Source organism: Salmo salar, chromosome ssa09, assembly GCF_905237065.1.
Source record: "Salmo salar chromosome ssa09, Ssal_v3.1, whole genome shotgun sequence".
Taxonomy (NCBI): Eukaryota; Metazoa; Chordata; class Actinopteri; order Salmoniformes; family Salmonidae; genus Salmo; species Salmo salar.
The window spans coordinates 140,154,854-140,179,596 of NC_059450.1; the positions used below are offsets into that span (position 1 = coordinate 140,154,854).

General features: G+C 43.9%; 1 protein-coding gene across 1 annotated transcript in view; it reads right to left on the bottom strand.

The window, feature by feature from the left end:
* The window catches only part of LOC106592274 (fatty acid CoA ligase Acsl3), a 45,826-nt gene extending 28,315 nt beyond the window's left edge, over nt 1-17,511 (bottom strand). The window contains exons 1-3 of the mRNA XM_045724721.1: nt 17,251-17,511; nt 3,190-3,800; nt 1,498-1,675 (exon numbers count right to left, since the gene is read on the bottom strand). Coding sequence (XP_045580677.1) covers nt 1,498-1,675; nt 3,190-3,561 — 550 coding nt within the window. The 5' untranslated portion in view covers nt 3,562-3,800; nt 17,251-17,511. The remainder of the gene's footprint in view (nt 1-1,497; nt 1,676-3,189; nt 3,801-17,250) is intronic.
* Between the last annotated feature and the right edge of the window lie 7,232 nt (nt 17,512-24,743).

The following is a 24,743-nucleotide window of genomic DNA, read 5'->3' on the forward strand; positions in this document are numbered from 1 at the left end:
GAAAGTGAGGGGTAAGTGCTCTCTGTCTGTGTCTACACAGCTCACCAGCCATGTCCAACTCAGATGACATCCCCACCCACCATCAGTGGGCTCAACATGGACTCTATCCAATCAGATGAAGATTCTGGCTCTTGGGGATGTGGTGGAATTTGTATAGAATGTGTATGTGTGTACGTGTGTGTGTGTGTGTGTGTGTGTGTGTGTGTGTGTGTGTGTGTGTGTGTGTGTGTGTGTGTGTGTGTGTGTGTGTGTGTGTGTGTGTGTGGTGGACAGTATCAGCAGCAGGGCTCATGCAGGGCTGTGAAGGGGTCACACCAGAAGCTTGCAAGGGTCCAGACACCCTGGCCAAAATCCACACTCATAACCCCGCTCTGACAGGACAAAAAGAGGAGGAGGGAGAGAGGGGAGGTCTGGCTGACAGAGAAAGGGCTTATGGGACAGGGCCAGTGACATCACTGCCATGCGTCATGGACGGCTGAGACTTCCTGTTGTGTATGTGAGGACACAGGGTGTGACATCTCCATCCGTGAGATACTAACACACTGTCAGGTCCTGTCACGTTCACACATACATTCTCTCCCCTCTTCTTTTATAAAACATTTATACAATTATGAGGTGATTGAATAGCTCATACTCTGCAACCATCCTATTCCTTCTGAGGTTTAGAACCAAGAAACAAACACAAACAAATTCCTGGCAAGGCCAACCAATCAGGTTGAGTCAGACTCAACTTGACATTACAAACACAGAGTGAACAAAGAAGAAAGAAGAGGTGGAGGAGGAAGAATGAGAGATGGATGAATAGAGAGCCTATGGAGAGAGGAGGAAGGCTGAGAGATGGATGAATAGAGAACCTATGGAGAGAGGAGGAAGGCTGAGAGATGGATGAATAGAGAACCTATGGAGAGAGGAGGAAGGCTGAGAGATGGATGAATAGAGAACCTATGGAGAGAGGAGGAAGGCTGAGAGATGGATGAATAGAGAACCTATGGAGAGAGGAGGAAGGCTGAGAGATGGATGAATAGAGAACCTATGGAGAGAGGAGGAAGGCTGAGAGATGGATGAATAGAGAACCTATGGAGAGAGGAGGAAGGCTGAGAGATGGATGAATAGAGAACCTATGGAGAGAGGAGGAAGGCTGAGAGATGGATGAATAGAGAACCTATGGAGAGAGGAGGAAGGCTGAGAGATGGATGAATAGAGAGCCTATGGAGAGAGGAGGAAGGCTGAGAGATGGATGAATAGAGAACCTATGGAGAGAGGAGGAAGGCTGAGAGATGGATGAATAGAGAACCTATGGAGAGAGGAGGAAGGCTGAGAGATGGATGAATAGAGAACCTATGGAGAGAGGAGGAAGGCTGAGAGATGGATGAATAGAGAGCCTATGGAGAGCCTATGGAGAGGCTCTCACTACGCAGTCAAGCCTGTGTATGGAGAGTACTCACAGGGGAGGTTGTACATGAACCAGACTTGGGGTGTGTGCATGTGGACACTCACAGGGGAAGTTTTGCATGAAGCAGGCCTGTGCGGCTATTACCCACTCGGCCCTGGTCTCACAGAAGATGGCAATATTGTTGTGGGCCCTCTGGCCAAGTGCTGCCAGACCAATGCCAAAGCAGGCTGCTGCCCTATGGGTCTCAGCATAGGACAGCCAGCGGTACTGCCCAAGGATCACCTACAAGGGGGCACAGAGAGCACACAGGATGTCAGAGAGGGAGGGAGGGAAAGAGAGAGAAAGAGAGACACAGAGAAAAATAGAGAGAATGAGAAAGAGCGAGAAGTACCAGTGGGGAAAAGCAGAGAGGTGGAAAATAGTAGAGACACACAGAGAAACAGAGATTTAGAAAGAGTTTTAGAGAAACAGAATGCGTGGGAGAGATGCAGGAGGGCAGAATAGTTCACAGTGTTTGTTTTATGCGAGGGAGAGATGCAGGAGGGCAGAATAGTTCACAGTGTTTGTTTTATGCGTGGGAGAGATGCAGGAGGGCAGAATAGTTCACAGTGTTTGTTTTATGCGTGGGAGAGATGCAGGAGGGCAGAATAGTTCACAGTGTTTGTTTTATGCGAGGGAGAGATGCAGGAGGGCAGAATAGTTCACAGTGTTTGTTTTATGCGAGGGAGAGATGCAGGAGGGCAGAATAGTTCACAGTGTTTGTTTTATGCGTGGGAGAGATGCAGGAGGGCAGAATAGTTCACAGTGTTTGTTTTATGCGAGGGAGAGATGCAGGAGGGCAGAATAGTTCACAGTGTTTGTTTTATGCGTGGGAGAGATGCAGGAGGGCAGAATAGTTCACAGTGTTTGTTTTATGCGAGGGAGAGATGCAGGAGGGCAGAATAGTTCACAGTGTTTGTTTTATGCGAGGGAGAGATGCAGGAGGGCAGAATAGTTCACAGTGTTTGTTTTATGCGAGGGAGAGATGCAGGAGGGCAGAATAGTTCACAGTGTTTGTTTTATGCGTGGGAGAGATGCAGGAGGGCAGAATAGTTCACAGTGTTTGTTTTATGCGAGGGAGAGATGCAGGAGGGCAGAATAGTTCACAGTGTTTGTTTTATGCGTGGGAGGGAACCAGGAGGGCAGAATATTTCACAGTGTTTGTTTTATCCACAGTAAAGCTTACAGCTTGAGGTTGTGTGATTTTTAACTTTTGGAATTTGAATCACAACACCCATAATAAACAGTGGTGATACTGTCCTCTACTGGTATAACAGTGGTACTGCACACACCCAGACCTGGCACAGGCCAGGCTAATGCACATTCACACAGTGTCAGTGAAACAATGACAACATTTAAATACATTTATTCAACGTGTTTTTCACTGTAAGTCTCATTGTTTAGGAAGTCAAGAGGTGGCCAAGCACACTCCATTGTTTTATTACAGCAACATGAGTTTCAACAGCACTGTGATTAGACTAGTGGGATTAGCCTGAGGATTGCTGTGTAATTAAGTCACACACACACAGCGACAGTGTTTTAGATTGGCCTATATTCTGTATGTTGGTGAGCTGTGTGAGGTGACGTGAGGCCTTTCTGTTGGGCAAGAGAGGTGTGTTTTGTATGAGTGACTGTTCTCTCCTGTTTTGGCTAGACTGACTTGGCAGAACAAGGTCTTGTGTTTTCACTGCAAACAGAAAACACACCTGAGTTTCTTGCCCAACAGAAAGTCCTCACGCTGTCCTTCCTGTCCTCACCTTCTTGAAGAACTTTCCGTTGCTCTGCCTCTCATCCTCCTCCATGACTACCTCTCTGGTGCCCAGGCAGTCTCTGTCATGGAACCTTCTAGATGCGTCCTCAAACACCTTATCCAGTGTGTCCACCCCAGGGTGCAGGGACGACACCAGCCTCTTGGTGGCGCCCATGGCCCTGTAGGGCCCCGCGGGGCGACCCGTCACAGACCGGGCCTTGAGTCTCTGAGCCCGCTCCTGTTCTGAGCCGAGGCCTGCGTCTGATTCTGACACAGAGCTGAAGAGGTAGGAGGGGATGAAGGCTAGGACAGAGTACAGCCACACCGTCACCTGGAAGAGCAGCAGCAGCACTGGGTTCAGATCCTCTTTCAGCTTCATCCTGACTGGGTGTGTGTGAGTGAGTGGGGAGGGGGGTGGAAGGTGGGGGTGGGTTGCAAGGCTTATGCTCTGAGCAGGTAGTTTATCACTGAGACAGCTCCTCTAACCCTGAGATGTGAATGGTAGGAGAGAGAATGATGGGTCGTAATCCTGCTACCACTGACGGGGGAAGTTATTCATTTCCTGGTCCTTCTTCTTCTGCTCTTTTGTGTGATGACAATGGCAGCAGCACCTTACGCCTAGACAAGAGACGACAAAAAAACAACATTCGAACATAGTACGAGAATATGCTATTTATAACATGTCTATCGTATGTTAGCTACAATTCCTTTGACAGCATCTGAGCTTTTTAACCCAACAGTCAGCAGACTCCATACTCTAAGATAATAGGTTTTAATGGATTCTTCTCATGTTTTAGTGGGGGTTTCTCAAGCATCCACCAATGGTAATGCATAGCATGATGGCTTGGCCTACATAATAAGACAGACAGCTGTGTGCTGTAGGCTACAGCTCTGCCTGAATGCTCTTCACTCACTCACTGTCCCCCTGCAGCCAGCCAGAATGCTGGAGCTCAGAGCTCCCTATCTAACCCCATCTCCCACACAGCACTGTACAGCATGCTCTCTCTATCACTAACCATCAAGGCATAGACACAGACAGACAGACAGCAGACTGACTATGACAGGAAAAAGAGATAGAAAGAAAGAGAGAAAGTGTGACAGCGTGAGAGGGAAGGGAAAGAGAGAAAGAGAAAATATATTGTGTGAGAGGGAAAGAGATGGAGGGAGAGTGAAGGGAGGGGTTGGGTTATGTGTGAGAGAAAGGCCTAAGGAACATGCGTCTTTTACCCCCATGTACCCATTACAACCCACGATGCAATGACAGATGACAGGGGGAGAGAGAGAGAGAGAGAGAGAGAGAGAGAGAGAGAAAGAAAGAGAGAGACTGAGAGAGAGACAGACACAGAGAGAGACAGAGAAAGAGAGACAGAGAAAGAGAGACAGAGAAAGAGAGTGATAGAGAGACAGAGAGAGAGTGATAGAGATACAGAGAGAGAGAGACAGAGAGAGAGAAAGAGGGAGAGAGAGAGACTAAAGAGAGGGAGAGAGAGAAATAGAGTGATAGAGACAGAGAGAGAGACAGAGAAAGAGAGGGAGAGAGAGAGAGAAAGAAAGGGAGAGAGAGGGAGAAAGAGAGAGAAAGAAAGAAAGAAAGAAAGAAAGAAAGAAAGAAAGAAAGAAAGAAAGAAAGAAAGAAAGAAAGAAAGAAAGAAAGAAAGAAAGGAGAGAGAGAGAGAGAGAGAGGGCTGTGGGGGTGAGGAAGAAAGAAAAGAGGGGGCTGACACTGAGTCATGGTAACTCAGAATGGATTTCAACACAAATCCTCAACTGAGTGAAAGGTGCGTTACTACTGTATATCAGATTTAAAACAAATGTGTGTTAAAATTTCACTGAAAGGGATTCTGTGTGTGACATGTGAGGATTATGTCTGTGAAATAGGGTATGTGTGTGTGTGTGTGTTAACAGGGATGACGATAGCTACCTCCAACTCGTGAGGATAGTAGAGATGGGTAACTGTCCATGGCACTGGAAGCCATGCTCCTCCTCCCTCTCCATGGCCATCTTTGATGGTTCCCCCAAAGAGGCTAAAGACATTGAGCTACAAATTACAGCGATGATATGCTATCCTGCATGGTTGGGCGCTAATGCTGTGCCATGTCTGTCCCTGTTGCACATTTTCTAGGTAATTTCCCTAGCCACTGATCAATAGCATTGTCCTGCTGCTCAAACTCACTCTGTAACTCTCTGTCCTTCAGACATGAGCTTCAACTGAGAAATACTAACAAACAATAAATCCTACCAACACACACACTTCCACTGAATTAAACCTAGACCACAGCAGACTATTTTAGCAGCAGTCATCCATTATTCATATGAGAGAGCTGCTCATCTTCAACTCCTCTCCAGCAGCACGACATTCTTCTCCCATCCTTCCAAAACACACCCACACCCTATCCCCTCTCCAAAACGCTCCCTAAAGGCTCAGGAATAACCCAGAGTGAGACAGCAGAGCTCTGCCAGCAACTCCCATTATCATCTCTCGGTGCTGTACAATTACCCAGCACACCTAGCAGTGTCAGAGGTCACTTACAGTCACTGTACTGGACCGATACACTGCTGAAGTTAATGACCGGGTCTCAGTTTCCTGTTCTTTCTCTATGGACATGTGGGAACACACACAATCTGGGTTTGTTGGAGTTTGTTTAAGTAGTCTTTTGTTTTCTTGGAGCTTATAGGAGTAGCCTTTGGGTTTCTTGGAGTTTGTTGGAGTAGTCTTGGAGTTTGTTGGAGTAGTCTTGGGTTTTGTTGGAGTAGTCTTGGGGTTTGTTGGAGTAGTCTTGGGGTTTCTTGGAGTTGTCTTGGGGTTTGTTGGGGTAGTTGTTGGGTTTCTTTGAGTTTGTTAGAATAGTCTTGGTGTTTCTTGGAGTAGTCTTGGGGTTTGTTGGAGTAGTCTTGGGGTTTCTTGGAGTAGTCATTGGGTTTCTTTGAGTTTGTTAGAATAGTCTTGGTGTTTCTTGGAGTAGTCTTTGGGTTTGTTGGAGTTTGTTGGTGTAGTCTTGGTGTTTCTTGGAGTAGTCTTTGGGTTTGTTGGAGTTTGTTGGAGTAGTCTTTGGGTTTGTTGGAGTTTGTTGGTGTAGTCTTTGGGTTTGATGGAGTTTGTTGGAGTAGTCTTGGGGTTTCTTGGCCTAGTCTTGTGGTTTGTTGGAGTAGTCTTTGGGTTTGTTGGAGTAGTCTTGGGGTTTCTAGGAGTAGTCTTGGGGTTTCTTGGGGTAGTCTTTTATAGACTTGGGGTTTGTTAGAGTAATCTAATGGGTTTGTTGGAGTTTGTTGGAGTAGTCTTGGGGTTTCTTAAAGTTTGTTGGAGTAGTCTTGGGGTTTGTTGGGGTAGTCATTGGGTTTCTTGGAGTTTGCTGGAGTAGTCTTGGGGTTTCTTGGAGTAGTCTTTGGGTTTGTTGGAGTAGTCTTTGGGTTTCTTGGAGTAGTCTTGGGGTTTCTTGGAGTAGTCTTTGGGTTTGTTGGAGTGGTCTTTGGGTTTCTTGGAGTAGTCTTGGGGTTTCTTGGGATAGTCTTTTTGTATAGTCTTGGGGTTTGTTAGAGTAGTCTAATGGGTTTGTTGGAGTAGTGTTTGGGTTTCTTGGAGTAGTCTTTGGTTTTCTTGGAATTTGTTGGAGTAGCCTTTGGGTTTCTTGGAGTTTGTTGGAGTAGTCTTGGAGTTTGTTGGAGTAGTCTTGGGGTTTGTTGGGGTAGTCGTTGGGTTTCTTTGACTTTGTTAGAATAGTCTTGGTGTTTCTTGGAGTAGTCTTTGGGTTTGTTGGAGTAGTCTTGGGGTTTGTTGGAGTAGTCTTGGGTTTTGTTGGAGTAGTCTTGGGGTTTGTTGGGGTAGTCTTGGGGTTTCTTGGCGTAGTCTTGGGGTTTGTTGGGGTAGTCGTTGGGTTTCTTTGAGTTTGTTAGAATAGTCTTGGTGTTTCTTGGAGTAGTCTTTGGGTTTTTTGGAGTAGTCTTGGGGTTTGTTGGAGTAGTCTTTGGGTTTCTTGGAGTTGTCTTGGGGTTTGTTGGGGTAGTCGTTGGGTTTCTTTGAGTTTGTTAGAATAGTCTTGGTGTTTCTTGGAGTAGTCTTTGGGTTTGTTGGAGTAGTCTTGGGTTTTGTTGGAGTAGTCTTGGGTTTTGTTGGAGTAGTCTTGGGGTTTGTTGGAGTAGTCTTGGGGTTTCTTGGAGTAGTCTTGGGGTTTGTTGGGGTAGTCGTTGGGTTTCTTTGAGTTTGTTAGAATAGTCTTGGTGTTTCTTGGAGTAGTCTTTGGGTTTGTTGGAGTTTGTTGGAGTCATCTTGGGGTTTCTTGGCCTAGTCTTGTGGTTTGTTGGAGTAGTCTTTGGGTTTGTTGGAGTAGTCTTGGGGTTTCTAGGAGTAGTCTTTGGGTTTGTTGGAGTAGTCTTGTGGTTTGTTGGAGTAGTCTTTGGGTTTGTTGGAGTAGTCTTGGGTTTTTTTGGAGTTTGTTGGAGTCGTCTTGGGGTTTCTAGGAGTAGTCTTTGGGTTTCTTGGCCTAGTCTTGTGGTTTGTTGGAGTAGTCTTTGGGTTTGTTGGAGTAGTCTTGGGGTTTCTAGGAGTAGTCTTTGGGTTTGTTGGAGTAGTCTTGTGGTTTGTTGGAGTAGTCTTTGGGTTTGTTGGAGTAGTCTTGGGGTTTCTAGGAGTAGTCTTTGGGTTTGTTGGAGTAGTCTTGGGGTTTGTTGGAAAAGTCTTTGGGTTTGTTGGAGTAGTCTTGGTGTTTCTTGGAGTAGTCTTTGGGTTTGTTGGAGTAGTCTTGGGGTTTGTTGGAGTAGTCTTTGGGTTTCTTGGAGTTGTCTTGGGGTTTGTTGGGGTAGTCGTTGGGTTTCTTTGAGTTTGTTAGAATAGTCTTGGTGTTTCTTGGAGTAGTCTTTGGGTTTGTTGGAGTAGTCTTGGGTTTTGTTGGAGTAGTCTTGGGTTTTGTTGGAGTAGTCTTGGGGTTTGTTGGGGTAGTCTTGGGGTTTCTTGGCGTAGTCTTGGGGTTTGTTGGGGTAGTCGTTGGGTTTCTTTGAGTTTGTTAGAATAGTCTTGGTGTTTCTTGGAGTAGTCTTTGGGTTTTTTGGAGTAGTCTTGGGGTTTGTTGGAGTAGTCTTTGGGTTTCTTGGAGTTGTCTTGGGGTTTGTTGGGGTAGTCGTTGGGTTTCTTTGAGTTTGTTAGAATAGTCTTGGTGTTTCTTGGAGTAGTCTTTGGGTTTGTTGGAGTAGTCTTGGGTTTTGTTGGAGTAGTCTTGGGTTTTGTTGGAGTAGTCTTGGGGTTTGTTGGAGTAGTCTTGGGGTTTCTTGGAGTAGTCTTGGGGTTTGTTGGGGTAGTCGTTGGGTTTCTTTGAGTTTGTTAGAATAGTCTTGGTGTTTCTTGGAGTAGTCTTTGGGTTTGTTGGAGTTTGTTGGAGTCGTCTTGGGGTTTCTTGGCCTAGTCTTGTGGTTTGTTGGAGTAGTCTTTGGGTTTGTTGGAGTAGTCTTGGGGTTTCTAGGAGTAGTCTTTGGGTTTGTTGGAGTAGTCTTGTGGTTTGTTGGAGTAGTCTTTGGGTTTGTTGGAGTAGTCTTGGGTTTTTTGGAGTTTGTTGGAGTCGTCTTGGGGTTTCTAGGAGTAGTCTTTGGGTTTCTTGGCCTAGTCTTGTGGTTTGTTGGAGTAGTCTTTGGGTTTGTTGGAGTAGTCTTGGGGTTTCTAGGAGTAGTCTTTGGGTTTGTTGGAGTAGTCTTGTGGTTTGTTGGAGTAGTCTTTGGGTTTGTTGGAGTAGTCTTGGGGTTTCTAGGAGTAGTCTTTGGGTTTGTTGGAGTAGTCTTGGGGTTTGTTGGAAAAGTCTTTGGGTTTGTTGGAGTAGTCTTGGGGTTTGTTGGAGTAGTCTTGTGGTTTCTTGGGGAGTCTTTTAGACTTGTGGTTTGTTGGAGTAGTCTGGTTTGTTGGAGTTTGTTGGAGTAGTCTTGGGGTTTCTTAATGTGGAGTAGTCTTGAGGTTTAAAGTTTGTTGGAGTAGTCTTGGGGTTTCTTAAAGTTTGTTGGAGTAGTCTTTGGGTTTGTTGGAGTTTGTTGGAGTAGTCTTGGGGTTTCTTAAAGTTTGTTGGAGTAGTCTTGAGGTTTCTTAAAGTTTGTTGGAGTAGTCTTGGGGTTTCTTAAAGTTTGTTGGAGTAGTCTTGGGTTTTTTTGGAGTTTGTTGGAGTCGTCTTGGGGTTTCTTGGCCTAGTCTTGTGGTTTGTTGGAGTAGTCTTTGGGTTTGTTGGAGTAGTCTTGGGGTTTCTAGGAGTAGTCTTTGGGTTTGTTGGAGTAGTCTTGTGGTTTGTTGGAGTAGTCTTTGGGTTTGTTGGAGTAGTCTTGGGGTTTCTAGGAGTAGTCTTTGGGTTTGTTGGAGTAGTCTTGGGGTTTCTTAAAGTTTGTTGGAGTAGTCTTGGGGTTTTTTGGAGTTTGTTGGAGTCGTCTTGGGGTTTCTTGGCCTAGTCTTGTGGTTTGTTGGAGTAGTCTTTGGGTTTGTTGGAGTAGTCTTGGGGTTTCTAGGAGTAGTCTTTGGGTTTGTTGGAGTAGTCTTGTGGTTTGTTGGAGTAGTCTTTGGGTTTGTTGGAGTAGTCTTGGGGTTTCTAGGAGTAGTCTTTGGGTTTGTTGGAGTAGTCTTGGGGTTTCTTAAAGTTTGTTGGAGTAGTCTTGGGGTTTTTTGGAGTTTGTTGGAGTCGTCTTGGGGTTTCTTGGCCTAGTCTTGTGGTTTGTTGGAGTAGTCTTTGGGTTTGTTGGAGTAGTCTTGGGGTTTTATTGTGGTGTTGGAGTAGTCTTTGGGTTTGTTGGAGTAGTCTTGGGGTTTCTAGGAGTAGTCTTTGGGTTTGTTGGAGTAGTCTTGGGGTTTGTTGGAGTAGTCTTGGGGTTTGTTGGAAAAGTCTTTGGGTTTGTTGGAGTAGTCTTGGGGTTTGTTGGAGTAGTCTTGTGGTTTCTTGGGGTAGTCTTTTATAGACTTGGGGTTTGTTAGAGTAATCTAATGCTTTTGTTGGAGTTTGTTGGAGTAGTCTTGGGGTTTCTTAAAGTTTGTTGGAGTAGTCTTGGGGTTTCTTAAAGTTTGTTGGAGTAGTCTTGGGGTTTCTTAAAGTTTGTTGGAGTAGTCTTTGGGTTTGTTGGAGTTTGTTGGAGTAGTCTTGGGGTTTCTTAAAGTTTGTTGGAGTAGTCTTGGGTTTTTTTGGAGTTTGTTGGAGTCGTCTTGGGGTTTCTTGGCGTCGTCTTGTGGTTTGTTGGAGTAGTCTTTGGGTTTGTTGGAGTAGTCTTGGGGTTTCTAGGAGTAGTCTTTGGGTTTGTTGGAGTAGTCTTGGGGTTTGTTGGAGTAGTCTTGTGGTTTGTTGGAGTAGTCTTTGGGTTTGTTGGAGTAGTCTTGGGGTTTGTTGGAGTAGTCTTGTGGTTTCTTGGGGGTAGTCTTTTATAGACTTGGGGTTTGTTAGAGTAATCTAATGGTTTTGTTGGAGTTTGTTGGAGTAGTTTTGGGGTTTCTTAAAGTTTGTTGGAGTAGACTTGGGGTTTCTTAAAGTTTGTTGGAGTAGTCTTGGGGTTTCTTAAAGTTTGTTGGAGTAGTCTTTGGGTTTGTTGGAGTTTGTTGGAGTAGTCTTGGGGTTTCTTAAAGTTTGTTGGAGTAGTCTTGGGTTTTTTTGGAGTTTGTTGGAGTCGTCTTGGGGTTTCTTGGCGTCGTCTTGTGGTTTGTTGGAGTAGTCTTTGGGTTTGTTGGAGTAGTCTTGGGGTTTCTAGGAGTAGTCTTTGGGTTTGTTGGAGTAGTCTTGGGGTTTGTTGGAGTAGTCTTGTGGTTTGTTGGAGTAGTCTTTGGGTTTGTTGGAGTAGTCTTGGGGTTTCTAGGAGTAGTCTTGGGGTTTCTTGGGGTTGCCTTCTATAGACTTCGGGTTTGTTAGAGTAGTCTAATGGTTTTGTTGGAGTTTGTTGGAGTAGTCTTGGGGTTTCTTAAAGTTTGCTGGAGTCGTCTTGGGGTTTGTTGGGGTAGTCTTTGGGTTTCTTCGAGTTTGCTGGAGTAGTCTTTGGGTTTCTTGGAGTAGTCTTGGGGTTTCTTGGGATAGTCTTTTTTATAGTCTTGGGGTTTGTTAGAGTAGTCTAATGGGTTTGTTGGAGTAGTGTTTGGGTTTCTTGGAGTAGCCTTTGGGTTTCTTGGAGATTGTTTGAGTAATCTTTGGTTTTCTTGGAATTTGTTGGAGTAGTCTTTGGGTTTCTTGGAGTTTGTTTGAGTAGTTTTGGGGTTCTTGAAGTAGTCTTGGGGTTTGTTGTTGTAGTCTTGGGGTTTCTTGGAGTAGTCTTGGGGTTTGTTGTTGTAGTCTTGGGGTTTCTTGGAGATTGTTGGAATAGTCTTGGGGTTTGTTGGAGTTTGTTGGAGCAGTCTAATGGGTTTGTTGGAGTTTGTTGGAGTAGTGTTTGGGATTCTTGTAGTTTGTTGGAGTTGTCTAATGGGTTTGTTGGAGTTTGTTGGAGTAGTGTTTGGGATTCTTGTAGTTTGTTGGAGCAGTCTAATGGGTTTGTTGGAGTTTGTTGGAGTAGTGTTTGGGATTCTTGTAGTTTGTTGGTGTTGTCTAATGGGTTTGTTGGAGTTTGTTGGAGTAGTGTTTGGGATTCTTGTAGTTTGTTGGTGTTGTCTAATGGGTTTGTTGGAGTTTGTTGGAGTAGTGTTTGGGATTCTTGTAGTTTGTTGGTGTTGTCTAATGGGTTTGTTGGAGTTTGTTGGAGTAATCTGGGCTGCCACTGGAACCCAAGGTCAAAAGCATGGCGGCTGACATGAATAATTATTAGGCTAAAGTGAACTGTCCCAATCAGATCGGCTTAAGCTGATGACTCTGCATATTGGGAGGGAAGAATAAACAAAACATGACCGATAAAACATTAACTGTTTGCACCGTGGCATTCGAACTCATAACTTTGACCACACTTCCGTTATTGTTGTAATATTTGTCTAGCTAGCAATAAAATGGATGATTAAACTTCTTTCATGTGTGACTGTTCCAGTGGTTGGATACACTGAGTGACCGATGCCTTTTCTGTCTGCGACTGGGTAATGACTTATAACATCACACAGGAGAAGGGGCTAACCACTGTGGGAGGGGCTGTCTGGTATTAAAACACAAGTGAGATTGACTGTACAGGTGACAGGTGAGAGTACAAAGGTAGTGTTGTATGAGGAGGAGAGGAGGCTGTGTCACACCGTGACTTGACCCATGTGTGAGCCGTGCCAGGTGCCCAGCGTACTAAGACTCAGAACAAAGACCTGGTGAAGGAGGCCATGAGGAGACCTGGTGAAGGAGGCCATGAGGAGACCTGGTGAAGGAGGCCATGAGGAGACCTGGTGAAGGAGGCCATGAGGAGACCTGGTGAAGGAGGCCATGAGGAGACCTGGTGAAGGAGGCCATGAGGAGACCTGGTGAAGGAGGCCATGAGGAGACCTGGTGAAGGAGGCCTTGAGGAGACCTGGTGAAGGAGGCCATGAGGAGACCTGGTGAAGGAGGCCATGAGGAGACCTGGTGAAGGAGGCCATGAGGAGACCTGGTGAAGGAGGCCATGAGGAGACCTGGTGAAGGGAGGCCATGAGGAGACCTGGTGAAGGAGGCCATGAGGAGACCTGGTGAAGGAGGCCATGAGGAGACCTGGTGAAGGAGGCCATGAGGAGACCTGGTGAAGGAGGCCATGAGGAGACCTGGTGAAGGAGGCCATGAGGAGACCTGGTGAAGGAGGCCATGAGGAGACCTGGTGAAGGAGGCCTGACTAACAAGTCAAACCTCTCTCTCGCTCTCTTCCACTCAATTCTCCCCCTCTCTCCAGCAGACGGGTGAGGCTGCAGGTCACGAGCCCTGTTTTGGAACTCACACTTGCGATAGGAGCAGGCACGACAGGCTAAAATGACATTTTATTTGTACTAGGTTTTTTGGTCCATTAATATTAGTATTTTCCAAAAAGTTATGAAAATGTATATATTCGTTAGTTTATCATACTACCGTCATCAAAATGGTGAATTGTAACCACTTTAAATGGACATACATCCATAATTTCAAAGCTCACTCCATTGAATTACACATAATTTAAAAGGCTATTTTAAAGAGAATGTTGTCTAAATAGGTGTTTGTCATTTGGTAGTCTAAATTCCTTGTCTTTAACTGCCATTTCCCAACTATATTTTCAAACTCATTTTTCTCTGCTTCATGCATCTGCATTCCCCAAATTTTGTACGGTTATCCTTAGATGTATTTTCCAGACTTATACATAGGGAACTGTTGACAGGTTGTCAAATGTTTATTCTAGATTACATTTTCTTCTGAAAAATGCACCAAAACTACATTTCACATACCTTTCTTTAGTGTTTTACAGATAGAAAGAAAAAAATATGTATTTCTTCACAATCGGTTATTATGTGTAAGTCCTGTCCTGGAGTGTCTTATCAAAAGGAAACCAAAATATTTAGGCTGACTTCTTCCTGTGTCCAGAAAAAAGGATTTGCATGATATGCTAATATTTAATGAGATATCACCTAATTTGCATATTTTAATGAAATATTTCTGTCAGAATTATACAAAAAAATAATATTTGTGTCCACATTCAAATTGATTGTGATATGATTAAGGGGGGATACCCTATTAGGGAGTGATAAGTCCATTATAAAGCTTCAACCAATAGAACAATCAAAAGAACATCAAGAATGAATCGGGGGGGGGGACAATTGGTCAATAATTGAGCTTTGTGTAACAGGGCAGAAGCTTTGGAAATGGAGTACGAACATAACACAGTGGATTAATTCAGTAATATCTTGCCATCCCTCCTCCCATAGTTGGTGGGCAGGCAGGCAGGCCACAGTAAGAGTGAATCACTGCTTCCTTAAACGATTGTGAATGGGGCCTTTTGTGTGACCAACACCACCCTCTCCTCTCGCCTCCGCAGGCAGTCCTCCTGGAGAAAGCTCAAAGTCACCATTGTGCCAGTAGCCCAGCACACCACATAGTGCCACATCTAGGAAGACCACTGGAGGGGTCAGACTGTGTGTGTGTGTGTGTGTGTGTGTGTGTGTGTGTGTGTGTGTGTGTGTGTGTGTGTGTGTGTGTGTGTGTGTGTGTGTGTGTGTGTGTGTGTGTGTGTGTGTGTGTGCGTGTGTGCGTGCGTGTGCGTGTGCGTGCGTGTGCGTGCGTGTGTACGTGTGCGTGTGTGTATGCAGACATCTCCAAATAATGGCGTAAGCATACTTGAAAAGCTTTGAGTAAGCATGATTTCACTGAAAGTGATAAGACAACACACAATGGAATGGATATGTGGCTCAGACTACAGCTTTTCTTCTTAAGGTCTGAGGGGTAGCAGAAGCAAGCAACCAGACAGTAAACATACCAGACAACCACCAAAACAACTAGCCTAATCTGAAACTAAGGGTTCTCTATGATATCTTCCTTTCTCTGCCATCTCCCTCACTGCTGAGTGTAGGATACATGAGCCTGGACGCAGGGCTGCAGGCCATCTCCCTCACTGCTGAGTGTAGGATACATGAGCCTGGACGCAGGGCTGCAGGCCATCTCCCTCACTGCTGAGTGTAGGATACATGAGCCTGGACGCAGGGCCTCACTGCTGAGTGTAGGATACATGAGCCTGGATGCAGGGCTGCAGGCCATCTCCCTCACTGCTGAGTGTAGGATACATGAGCCTGGATGCAGGGCAGACCATGACATTGACCCTATCTATGCCATGCTGACAAGCTGATAGACCTCAAACTTCTGGTTCAACCAAAAGATATAACCATACCCTCTGGTGAATGATATAGGCCTATGACAAACCCTCTGAAACCTATTACATAAAAAGAATGCTCCACAGAAGAACGCTCCACAGAAGAACGCTCCACAGAAGAACACTCCCCAGAAGAACACTCCCCAGAAGAACACTCCCCAGAAGAACACTCCCCAGAAGAACGCTCCACAGAAGAACACTCCCCAGAAGAACACTCCCCAGAAGAACGCTCCACAGAAGAACACTCCCCAGAAGAACACTCCCCAGAAGAACACTCCCCAGAAGAACACTCCCCAGAAGAACACTCCCCAGAAGAACACTCCCCAGAAGAACGCTCCACAGAAGAACACTCCCCAGAAGAACACTCCCCAGAAGAACACTCCCCAGAAGAACACTCCCCAGAAGAAAGCTACTGCAGACAGAAACATGGCATAAGAGACAAGGGCGTAAAACTGTGCATCTGTATGCACACATCCTATCGGACCATCCCTGGCAGACAATAGATGCACTGTGTATAAGTACAAGCTCTCTCCAATAGACCACCCTGATTTGATTATAGTTGCTACAAGCCAAGTAAATGACTTCAGCAGTACAAACAAGCTTAACAGTTGACAAGATATTCACAACTTGAGTGCACAACATTTGTCAATGGTACAGTTCAAACTTTGTCAACCAAAATGTTGATTATGGTGTCCATACTAGGGTTGGGGATATTACAATATAATCGTAAATCAACGATGTTTGACAAAAATCGTCATGATATTGTGATGTGACAGACGATAGTTTTATATATTTGTATTTTTTTACAGACAATAGTTTAACCTATTTGAATATGACTGGCACCTCCGGAGTCGGGCAGCGCACAACAGTGCAGCTCACAGCCGGGCGACACGCCAAATGACCTATTCCTATTTGCCATAGACTTTCTCAATAGATATGTAGGTAGACTTAGCCTAATAGTAACATAATGCAAGAGCAGGCCTACAACGTACACTCTAAAAATTAGGGGTTCAACAACGGTTCTCCTAAGATCCTTCAAGTTTTTCAAAGAACCTTAGGGTTCTTAGCACTGAAAGTTGCCCCCAAAAGGTTCTTCCAAGAACCCCATAGGAGGTGGGGTTCATCGAGGAACCTCCTTAGTTGGAGGGGGTTCTTACAGGAACCTAAGTGCCCAACTGAAACACTTGGATTTGAATTTGAATGGACAGCAGGTGCAGACACTTAAGTGACAAATGTAAAGATCTCCTCAATTTAAGGTAAGGGTTGTCCCTTGTATGAACTAAATTGATATTGTTTTATGATTATACCATCTATTATTAATAATAATATTAATAACAGGGGTGGGAGTTAAAAAATTTACCCCAAAAGTTTCTTTGAGGATACATTAAAAGTGGTTCTTTGAAGAATCATTTTAAAGAGTTCTTCAAAGAACTTATAGTGGTTCCTCTACAGTCTCAATTTGAAGAACCCCTAAAGGATACTCCAGGAACATTTTCTTTTTAGAGTGTATGTAGATTGTATGTCTGATGATCAAGGGCCTTTTGCAGCGGACACTCCGTTGTCTGGCTTGTTTTAAAAGCTTAATTTCCCTTTTTGTCCCAATCCTCATTTTACTCGTGACTTGTTGGTCTAAGCATATCTTTCATGTTCAACTTTCAAATGAATCTAGGAGGCCAGTAACAGAGATCTATCTCAGAAAGTTGTTTGTGAATAGCTTAAATAAAAACATGACATTGTAATAATGAAAGAGAACCAACAATTGCTAAATATAATAATCGAATGGGAAATGTAAACAAATCTTATACGTTTCTGGCCTCCACTTGACCAAAGCTTTAGGAAAAACAAATTGTGTACACCAGAAAATCCTTGCAAAACTAACATCCAATAATATAGGCCTACACTAAATAAAAATGTAATTCAATACAATTTGCAGTAAACATTTGGATTCTGTTCTATTCTGTCAGATAATGAACAAAGGCACATCAGCAAGTAATTATTTATGGAATTATGAATTAAAATCAATGTTAAACTTATTTTTGACCATTTGAAGTCACTGCTGAGAAATGTTATCTGCAAGGTGTGCCATTTGTACACTCAGCCAGCCAGCAACGGGGATAATGAAAATCATTTTAAAAAGGGAGTAAAAATGGCCGAGCAGAGAAGATACAGGCTTGTCAAAAAGCCATTATCTCCTATCTGGAATATATATTATGTAGCTTACAGATAACAATTTACTCTAGGTGACCAGGACGCTCAGTCTTCCATCCTCTGCTCTGCCCCGTAGCCTACCGCGCGCAGCAACTGGCTGGATGCACAGAATCAAGCACATCTGGACCGCGCGCATCACCGAGAAAGAATACTTTATCAAGACACTTACCTTGAATAAAACAGATGGTGTATCAGCGACGAAAGGGAAAGCGTTCTTTTATTTCACGAATTTGGTATACAATTGCACGAATTGCAATTGAATTCCCGCATCGTCTGTCTGATGATATTGGTCGCTGCTCTCAGCCCAGCAGTGACAGGCGCGTCGTCATGGTATCATTGCACAGGAGGCATTCCCTGGCTTGTGATTGGACTCGATGAGGTGGCGCGTGCTGAGGGCCGGTAGGTGATGGAAATGAAAGGTTACTCTCAGTCAGAGCGCACTGAGTGGAAGCTGAGAAGTGTTTCAGACAGTAGCCTACTGTCATAATAAAACGTCGGGTATATACTGTATTAGACAGACTACACATAGGTTTGTCAATGGTCGGGTTTTTGTACCGCAGAGTGAAGTCATACATATGTGCATGATGCTGCTTTGGGGACACGTGTCGGATTAGATCAACCGTCAAATTCAATCACACCGGTCAGCAGGGATGTCACCACAGTTTCAGAACATTCGGCGCTCAGCCACTGATGTATAGGGCTCAGCCCATTGTCTGATGATAGATGGCTTCACTCCTGCAATAGCTCGTCCCTCAACTGATCTGTCTTGTAGGAGGTGGAATTCAGCTCTAAAAATCGAGATTTCCCTTCTTTTAAAAATAAAATAACTCTCGTTAGCTAGGACTCACTGGCAACTAGTACTTTGGCAAAACATGCTCGATCAGCTGAGCAAACTTCTGTAGCTAGCAGCCTAGTGCAAGCTTGTTTGAATGGCCATAGAGTAGCTAGTGCTAATGTTCTTTACCATTCGGCCATCAGATTTCACCAATGCTCCTTATAGGACACATCACTGCACTCTATACTCCTCTGTAAACTGGTCATCTCTGTATACCCGCTGCAAGACCCACTGATTGATGCTTTTTATAAAACCCTCTTAGGCCTCACTCCCCCCCTATCTGAGATACCTACTGCAGCCCTCATCCTCCACATACAACACCTGTTCTGCCAGTCACATTCTGTTAAAGGTCCCCAAAGCATACACATCCCTGGGTCGCTCCTCTATTCAGTTCGATGCAGCTAGCGACTGGAACGAGCTGCAACAAACACTCAAACTGGACAGTTTTATCTCAATCTCTTCATTCAAAGACTCAGTCATGGACACTCTTACTGACAGTTGTGGCTGCTTTGTGTGATGTATTGTTGTCGCTACCTTCTTGCCCTTTGTGCTGTTGTCTGTGCCCAATAATGTTTGTACCATGTTTTGTGCTGCTACCATGTTGTGTTGCTACCATGTTGTTGTTATGTTGTGTTTCTACCATGCTGTGTTGTCATGTGTTGCTGCCTTGCTGTGTTGTTGTCTAGGGTCTCTCTTTATGTAGTGGTGTGTTGTCTCTCTTGTTGTGATGTGTGTTTTGTCCTATATTTATATTGTATTTATTTTATTTTTAATCCCAGGCCCCGTCCCCGCAGGAGGATGCCTTTTGGTAGGCTGTCATTGTAAATAACAATTTGTTCTTAACTGACTTGCCTAGTTAAATATAAAAACATTGTAGTTTGCCAGGTTGTTGATAAAGTTGTACTACAGCAAAGTTAAGGGACTGTTCTCAGAAATCAGTAAGCATGCAGTGCTATAGAACTAGGTGCACCAATCACAGCAGAACAGATATCATATTTGCGGGTCGAGTTTTCTTTTTAATTTTCTTAAATTTTAGTAATTTAGCAGACGCTCTTATCCAGAGCGACTTACAGTAGTGAATGCATACATTTCAATTCATACATGTTTTTTTTTTTTCCTGTACTGGTCCCCCGTGGGAATCGAACCCACAACCCTGGCGTTGCAAACACCATTGCAAACACCATGCTCTACCAACTGAGCCGTGCAATTCCACATCATTTTACACAACTGGAGACATTAGAAGGATCTTTTTTAATAGCACACAACTGGCCAAAATGACAGGCTACTCTAACACTGACATAGGCTACTGAAATCAATAAAATGAAGAACCCTGTCTTAAATGCCAATGAAAAGAGTGGAGACAAATTTTACAGTATGAGGAAATTATAGTCCACAAACCTTCCAGGGGCATTGACACATCTAAACTGTTTTTCCAGCAATTGTATTTTGAAATATTGCAAAAGGCCTTTTAGCTGCTGCCTGCTGTTCATTGACAGCCACAACTCAACAATCAGCTGTCTGATATTTTCCAGTCATGCGACCCAATTGCAGGTGCTGCCAACAGTAGGCTTACATGTGCCTACTTTTATCATGATGTGATAAAACACAATCCACAGCATTTAAAAAAAAACATCTATTGATCCTCTGTGGCTAAATTATGTTCTTGTGTAGTATTTTCAATGATTTCATTTATTTATGTACAGACAGGAGTTATTATAGTATTTGACAAATTCATTTCAATGTATCTGCAGCACCAACATGGCACCTTCCCAGGCTGTTTTCTTCCATACGCTGTGCTCTCTCCAATGCCCAAAAATCAACACTTTGTATTAGTGATTCAATGGATTGTGGTCAGTAATCCCATATGAGGTTATTGTGTAGGGATACGTAGGCCTAGTGTTAAAATGCTATTTCAAGTAAATCAAATCAGCAAGCAGCCTACAATTACCAGTGAATAACTTCAGTAAGTCAATGAACAAGTGTTTCTATCTAATCACTTTTTCCCCTGTTTAGCCAATAGTGGTTTTAGCTCAGTTGTTATAGAAACGATGTGGGCCCAGTGGCATTTTTAACCATTGTAGCACAGAGACCGCACCAAGTTTATATGCTTATAAGGCTAATAAGAAAATCTTTCAAATGACTTGAATAGCCTATGGGAAAAATGTAAAAATGTGTATTTGCGTCTGTAGGCTAAGTGACTGAAAAGCATCAGAAAAGTATTGGAAAGTTCAGGAAAACATCATGGAAGCTCATCAGGTATTAAGCCTAATTGTGTGTGTAGAGAAGATCTGCATTGCTTTCAATTGTGGTTGTCACAGTCCCTTTAGATTCGTTTTTTATTCAGTCACGTGCACCACATCGCAGATGTAATTGCAGTGTACAGTGAAATTCTTAAACTCCAAGCTCCAGCAGTGCAGGTGTGAATGAAACAATAATAGTAAACATAATAATACATACTAATAGTACTACTACTACTACTAACAATTATAATAAACACATGTTTACAACTGTGACAATGACATTAAGGACAGCTGTGCTTTCCATGACCTAGACTGACCAGGAAAGTCCAGGTGAAAGCTATGATCTCTTATTGATGTCACTTGTTAAATCCACTTCAATCAGCGTAGATGAAGGGGAGGAGACAGGTTAAAGAAGGATTTTTAAGTCTTGATACAATTGAGACGGATTGTGTAGGCTGGGTGTGCCATTCACAGGGTGAATGGGCAAGACAAAATATTTAAGTGCCTTTGAACAGGGTATGGTAGTAGGTGCCAGGCTCACCGATTTGAGTGTTTCAAGAACTGCAACGCTATCATGGATTCTGGCCCATGATGACTACAATGTTTCCTACACTTGCATCAACTTGGCTGGATGTCCTTTGGGTGGTGACCCATTGTTGATACACACGGTAAACTATTGAGTGTGAAAAACCCAGGAGTCAATTAACAGCATTGTCACATATTCATTCCTCTTGTCCAGGTGTGTGAGGGCAATGACTACCAACCCGTAGCACTCACTTCCGTCATCATGAAGAGTCTTGTCAAAGACCACATCACCACCTCCCTCCCCAACACACTCGACCCTCTCCAATTTGACTACCGCCCAACAGATCCATGGACGGTGTGTTGGGGAGGGAGGTGGTGATGTGGTCTTTGACAAGACTCTTCATGATGACGGAAGTGAGTGCTACGGGTTGGTAGTCATTCAGTTCAGTTACTTTCCCTTTCTTGGGCACTGGGATGATAGTGGACATCTTGAAGCAGGTGGGTTAACGGCCTGAGCTAGAGAGAGATTGAAAATGTCCAAAAACAACTAACTGATTTGCACATGCTCTGAAGGGGACGGCTAGGGATGCCGTCTGGGTCGGCAGCATTGCGAGGCTTAACATGAATGACTTCCATACGTCCTCCGTGGAGACCGTAAGCACGTAGCCCTTGTTGTCCTCAGGGGCTCTCGGCAGCTCAGAATAGTTTTCCTCGAAGCGTGAGAAAAAGGTGTTTAGCTTGTCCGGTAGGGGGGTGTTGGTGTCCGCCACATGACTGGCTTTCTTTTTGTAATCCATAATTGTTAGAAGCCCCTGCCATATATGCCTCGTATCCGACCCGCTGAATTGCTCCTCCACTTTGTCCCTATACTTGTGTTTCGCCATCTTGATCGATCTGCGTAGGTCGTATTTGTACGTTTAACCATACAATTGTTCTCGGTCACCTTGCCGTGTTAATAAGCAGCATCTCTCTCTTTCCCAACAAGGCTGCCATCAATCCACGGTTTTTGATTCAGATAAGTGTATAAAGACACCATCGGTATCACATCATCTATGCATTTATGCATCATCATCTATGCACTCCGACGACTGAGTTGGCGTATTCATTGATGTTATCCCCAGAGGCGACCCAGAATATATTCCAGTTCATATGATCAAAACAGTCTTGGAGCATGGAATCTTATTGGTCAGACCAACGTTGTGTAGACTTGACCACAGGAACTTCCTTCTTGAGTCTTTGTTTGAAGGCGGGGAGGAGCAAAATGGAGTCATGATCAGATTTGCCAAAAGAAGGAAGGGAGATGGCCTTATACCCGTATCGAAAAGGTGTGTAACAGTGGTTCAGCGTAGAATCTCTGCGAGTTGGACAGTCAATGGGATGATTGTAATTCGGGAGCACGGTTCGGGAAATTACTTTTGTTAAAGTCCCCTGTGACAATGAACACTGCCTTTTATACACGGCCTCCAGTTTATTCAGGGTCCAATGAAGAACTTTAAAAGCATTTATTTAGTTCATTCGCTTGGTTTTTGGTGCATTAGGGGGTTCTTGGGGGTGGGGAATGGAATTAATTTTATTTTTTATTTTTCTTCTTGGGGGACTGTGGGAGGGGTCTCAAATGGTTGAGGGACAGCTATTGGGGAACTGTGGGGGGATCTTGGAGGGTTCGGGTTCACGTTTTTTGGCCTGGTGGGAGATCTGTCAACGTGCCCTTGAGCAGGGCATTGACCCTGGATGCTTCTGTGTGTTGCTCTGAATGGGAGTCTGTTGGATGACTGGTATGATGTAGTTGTTGAGCGGTTTCACTGCAAGTATATTGTATGTTTCGGATATTCAATAAAAAACATTTTTTTAAAGCATTTATGGGGTTGGCTTGGGGCGGGATGTACACAGTCACGGAGATAATCCCTGAGAACTCTCTCGGAAGTTAAAAGGGTAAGATTTGATGACCATGTATTCCAAGTCAGGAGAGCAGAAGCTCGCAAGTTCCTGTACGTTTTCCCCATCGCACCACTTGTTATTAGTCATAAAGCAGAGCCCTCTGCCTTTATTCTTGCAAGAGAGAGCACTCTGGAAGGAGATCCTCACACTAAATTTTGTCAAGTTTACTCACTAATGATTGAACATTGGGGAGTTGTAAGCTCGGTAATGGAGGACTGGTCGCCCGGGGTCTCAATCTCACTAAGACTCCCTCACGTCTGCCTCTCCATTGGTGCCTTCATTTCCTACTCTCCAGTAAGGCTCCCAGGCAAACTGGCACCTCACCGAAGAAGCTAGACCATTGTTCCATTGTTCCGCTGTTTCTGGGAATTCGGGAAGGTCAGGTGGACGGTGAGTACCCAGCGATTCATATTCCAATAGTTCTATCCGGGTGTATGAAGTAATGCACAAAACAAATTGCGTAAGAACATATAAGAAAAACACTAGAAAAAAAAGACTAGAAAAAGTAGAAACCTGCAATGTTTTGTAGCGCCATCTTAGCCTTCTAGCGTCTCGTACGTGGCTGGTGAGGATTGTAGAGAGGAACAAAAGACACTTAGGCCTATGTGTTCATGAGAGTCTTACCTTTCAGGCATGGGGTCATGACTACTATGCGAGGGAAGAACAAAGTAAGCCACTAGGCTATACTGTAGCCAACATATTGTGTGTTCAAGACAACTGGGAACTCTGAAAAAAATGAGGTCAAATCATGATGTCAGTGATCTTCAGGTTGAAATGTCGGAGGAATAACATGCTAGAAAAATGCTCTGAAAGTCCTGCTAAGCAAACTCGACTAATGGCCCACTGGGCAAAAACTGGTTGAGTCAACATTGTTTCCACATTATTTCAATCAAACCATTTAATGTGATGACTTTGAATGAATGTGGAAAACGGATTGGATTTGCAAAAAGTCACTAACGTAAGGGACTATAGTCTTTTTTTCACCCAACTTTTTACCTAAATCCAATGACAAGGTGACATTTTTGGTTGATTTCACGTTAAATTCACGTTAGTAGACAACTCAACCAAATGTAAATCAAAACTAGACTGAACTGACGTCTGTGCCCAATGGGGAGCACTCACCGTAACTTAGCTAACGATTCCCAGCCTAATTGTAACCAAATATTCAAACAGAGACTCAGTGAAAACAAAAATCTGACATTGATTGATTTATCAAGACAAGTCCCCATGTTTGTCTTAAAGCAGCGCAATGATGCTGTCCCAATCAAAACGGTGCTGAAATGATCACCTAGTTGACCACATGCAACAATTGCTTTACATTTATTGTAACAGTTGGATGACTGAGAGTTTCACGTACGCCTAACCACAGCTCTATGAACTAACTAGCGGCGCTTTCAGTTGACCTTTTTTTTTTTTTACAACATCGCATCAGTGCAAAAGATTTGGGGCTGTCCCAAAATCATTTGGTGCAAAAGCCCCAAAAGCCTGGTCCTGGTGAAGTCCCATAGTCAATGATGTGTTGAATCGAATAATGCATTGAAGAGTTGTTAAAGGCTCAATGCAGACATTTTTATATCAATATCAAATCATTTCTGAGTATTAAGTGCCTTACTAAAATAGATTTCCATTAAAATGGGCAAAAATAGCTTTTTAGCAAAAAACTATTTCTCAAGCAAGGATTTTGCTAGGACTGTCTGGGAGTGGTCCGAGTGGAGGGGAAACTGAAAATATACTGGCAGAAAGGTTGGGAAATCATTGTTATTGGTCTATTAACCAACTAACCGAATGGTGATGTCACCATGGAAAGCCGTAACTCCGGCCTTTGCAAACCTGCTGATTAGAAGGTCTTGTATAGAGTGTATTTTCAACCAGCGACTATCAGGAAATAACACTAATAAAAACAAAACCACACTTTTACAGTGTTAGTTTCTTCAGCTGTTGTACAATGTGATACAAAACACAGGAAAACAGAATTTTGACTTCACTGGGCCTTTAAAGGTTTAAGTAAAGAAAATATGTTGAGTAAATAGATTACAAGAGGACAACTCAAAATCTGACAACAGTATCTATGTATTTATACAAAATTAATAACATTTGGACTTTAAAACACAGTTATGCACACAT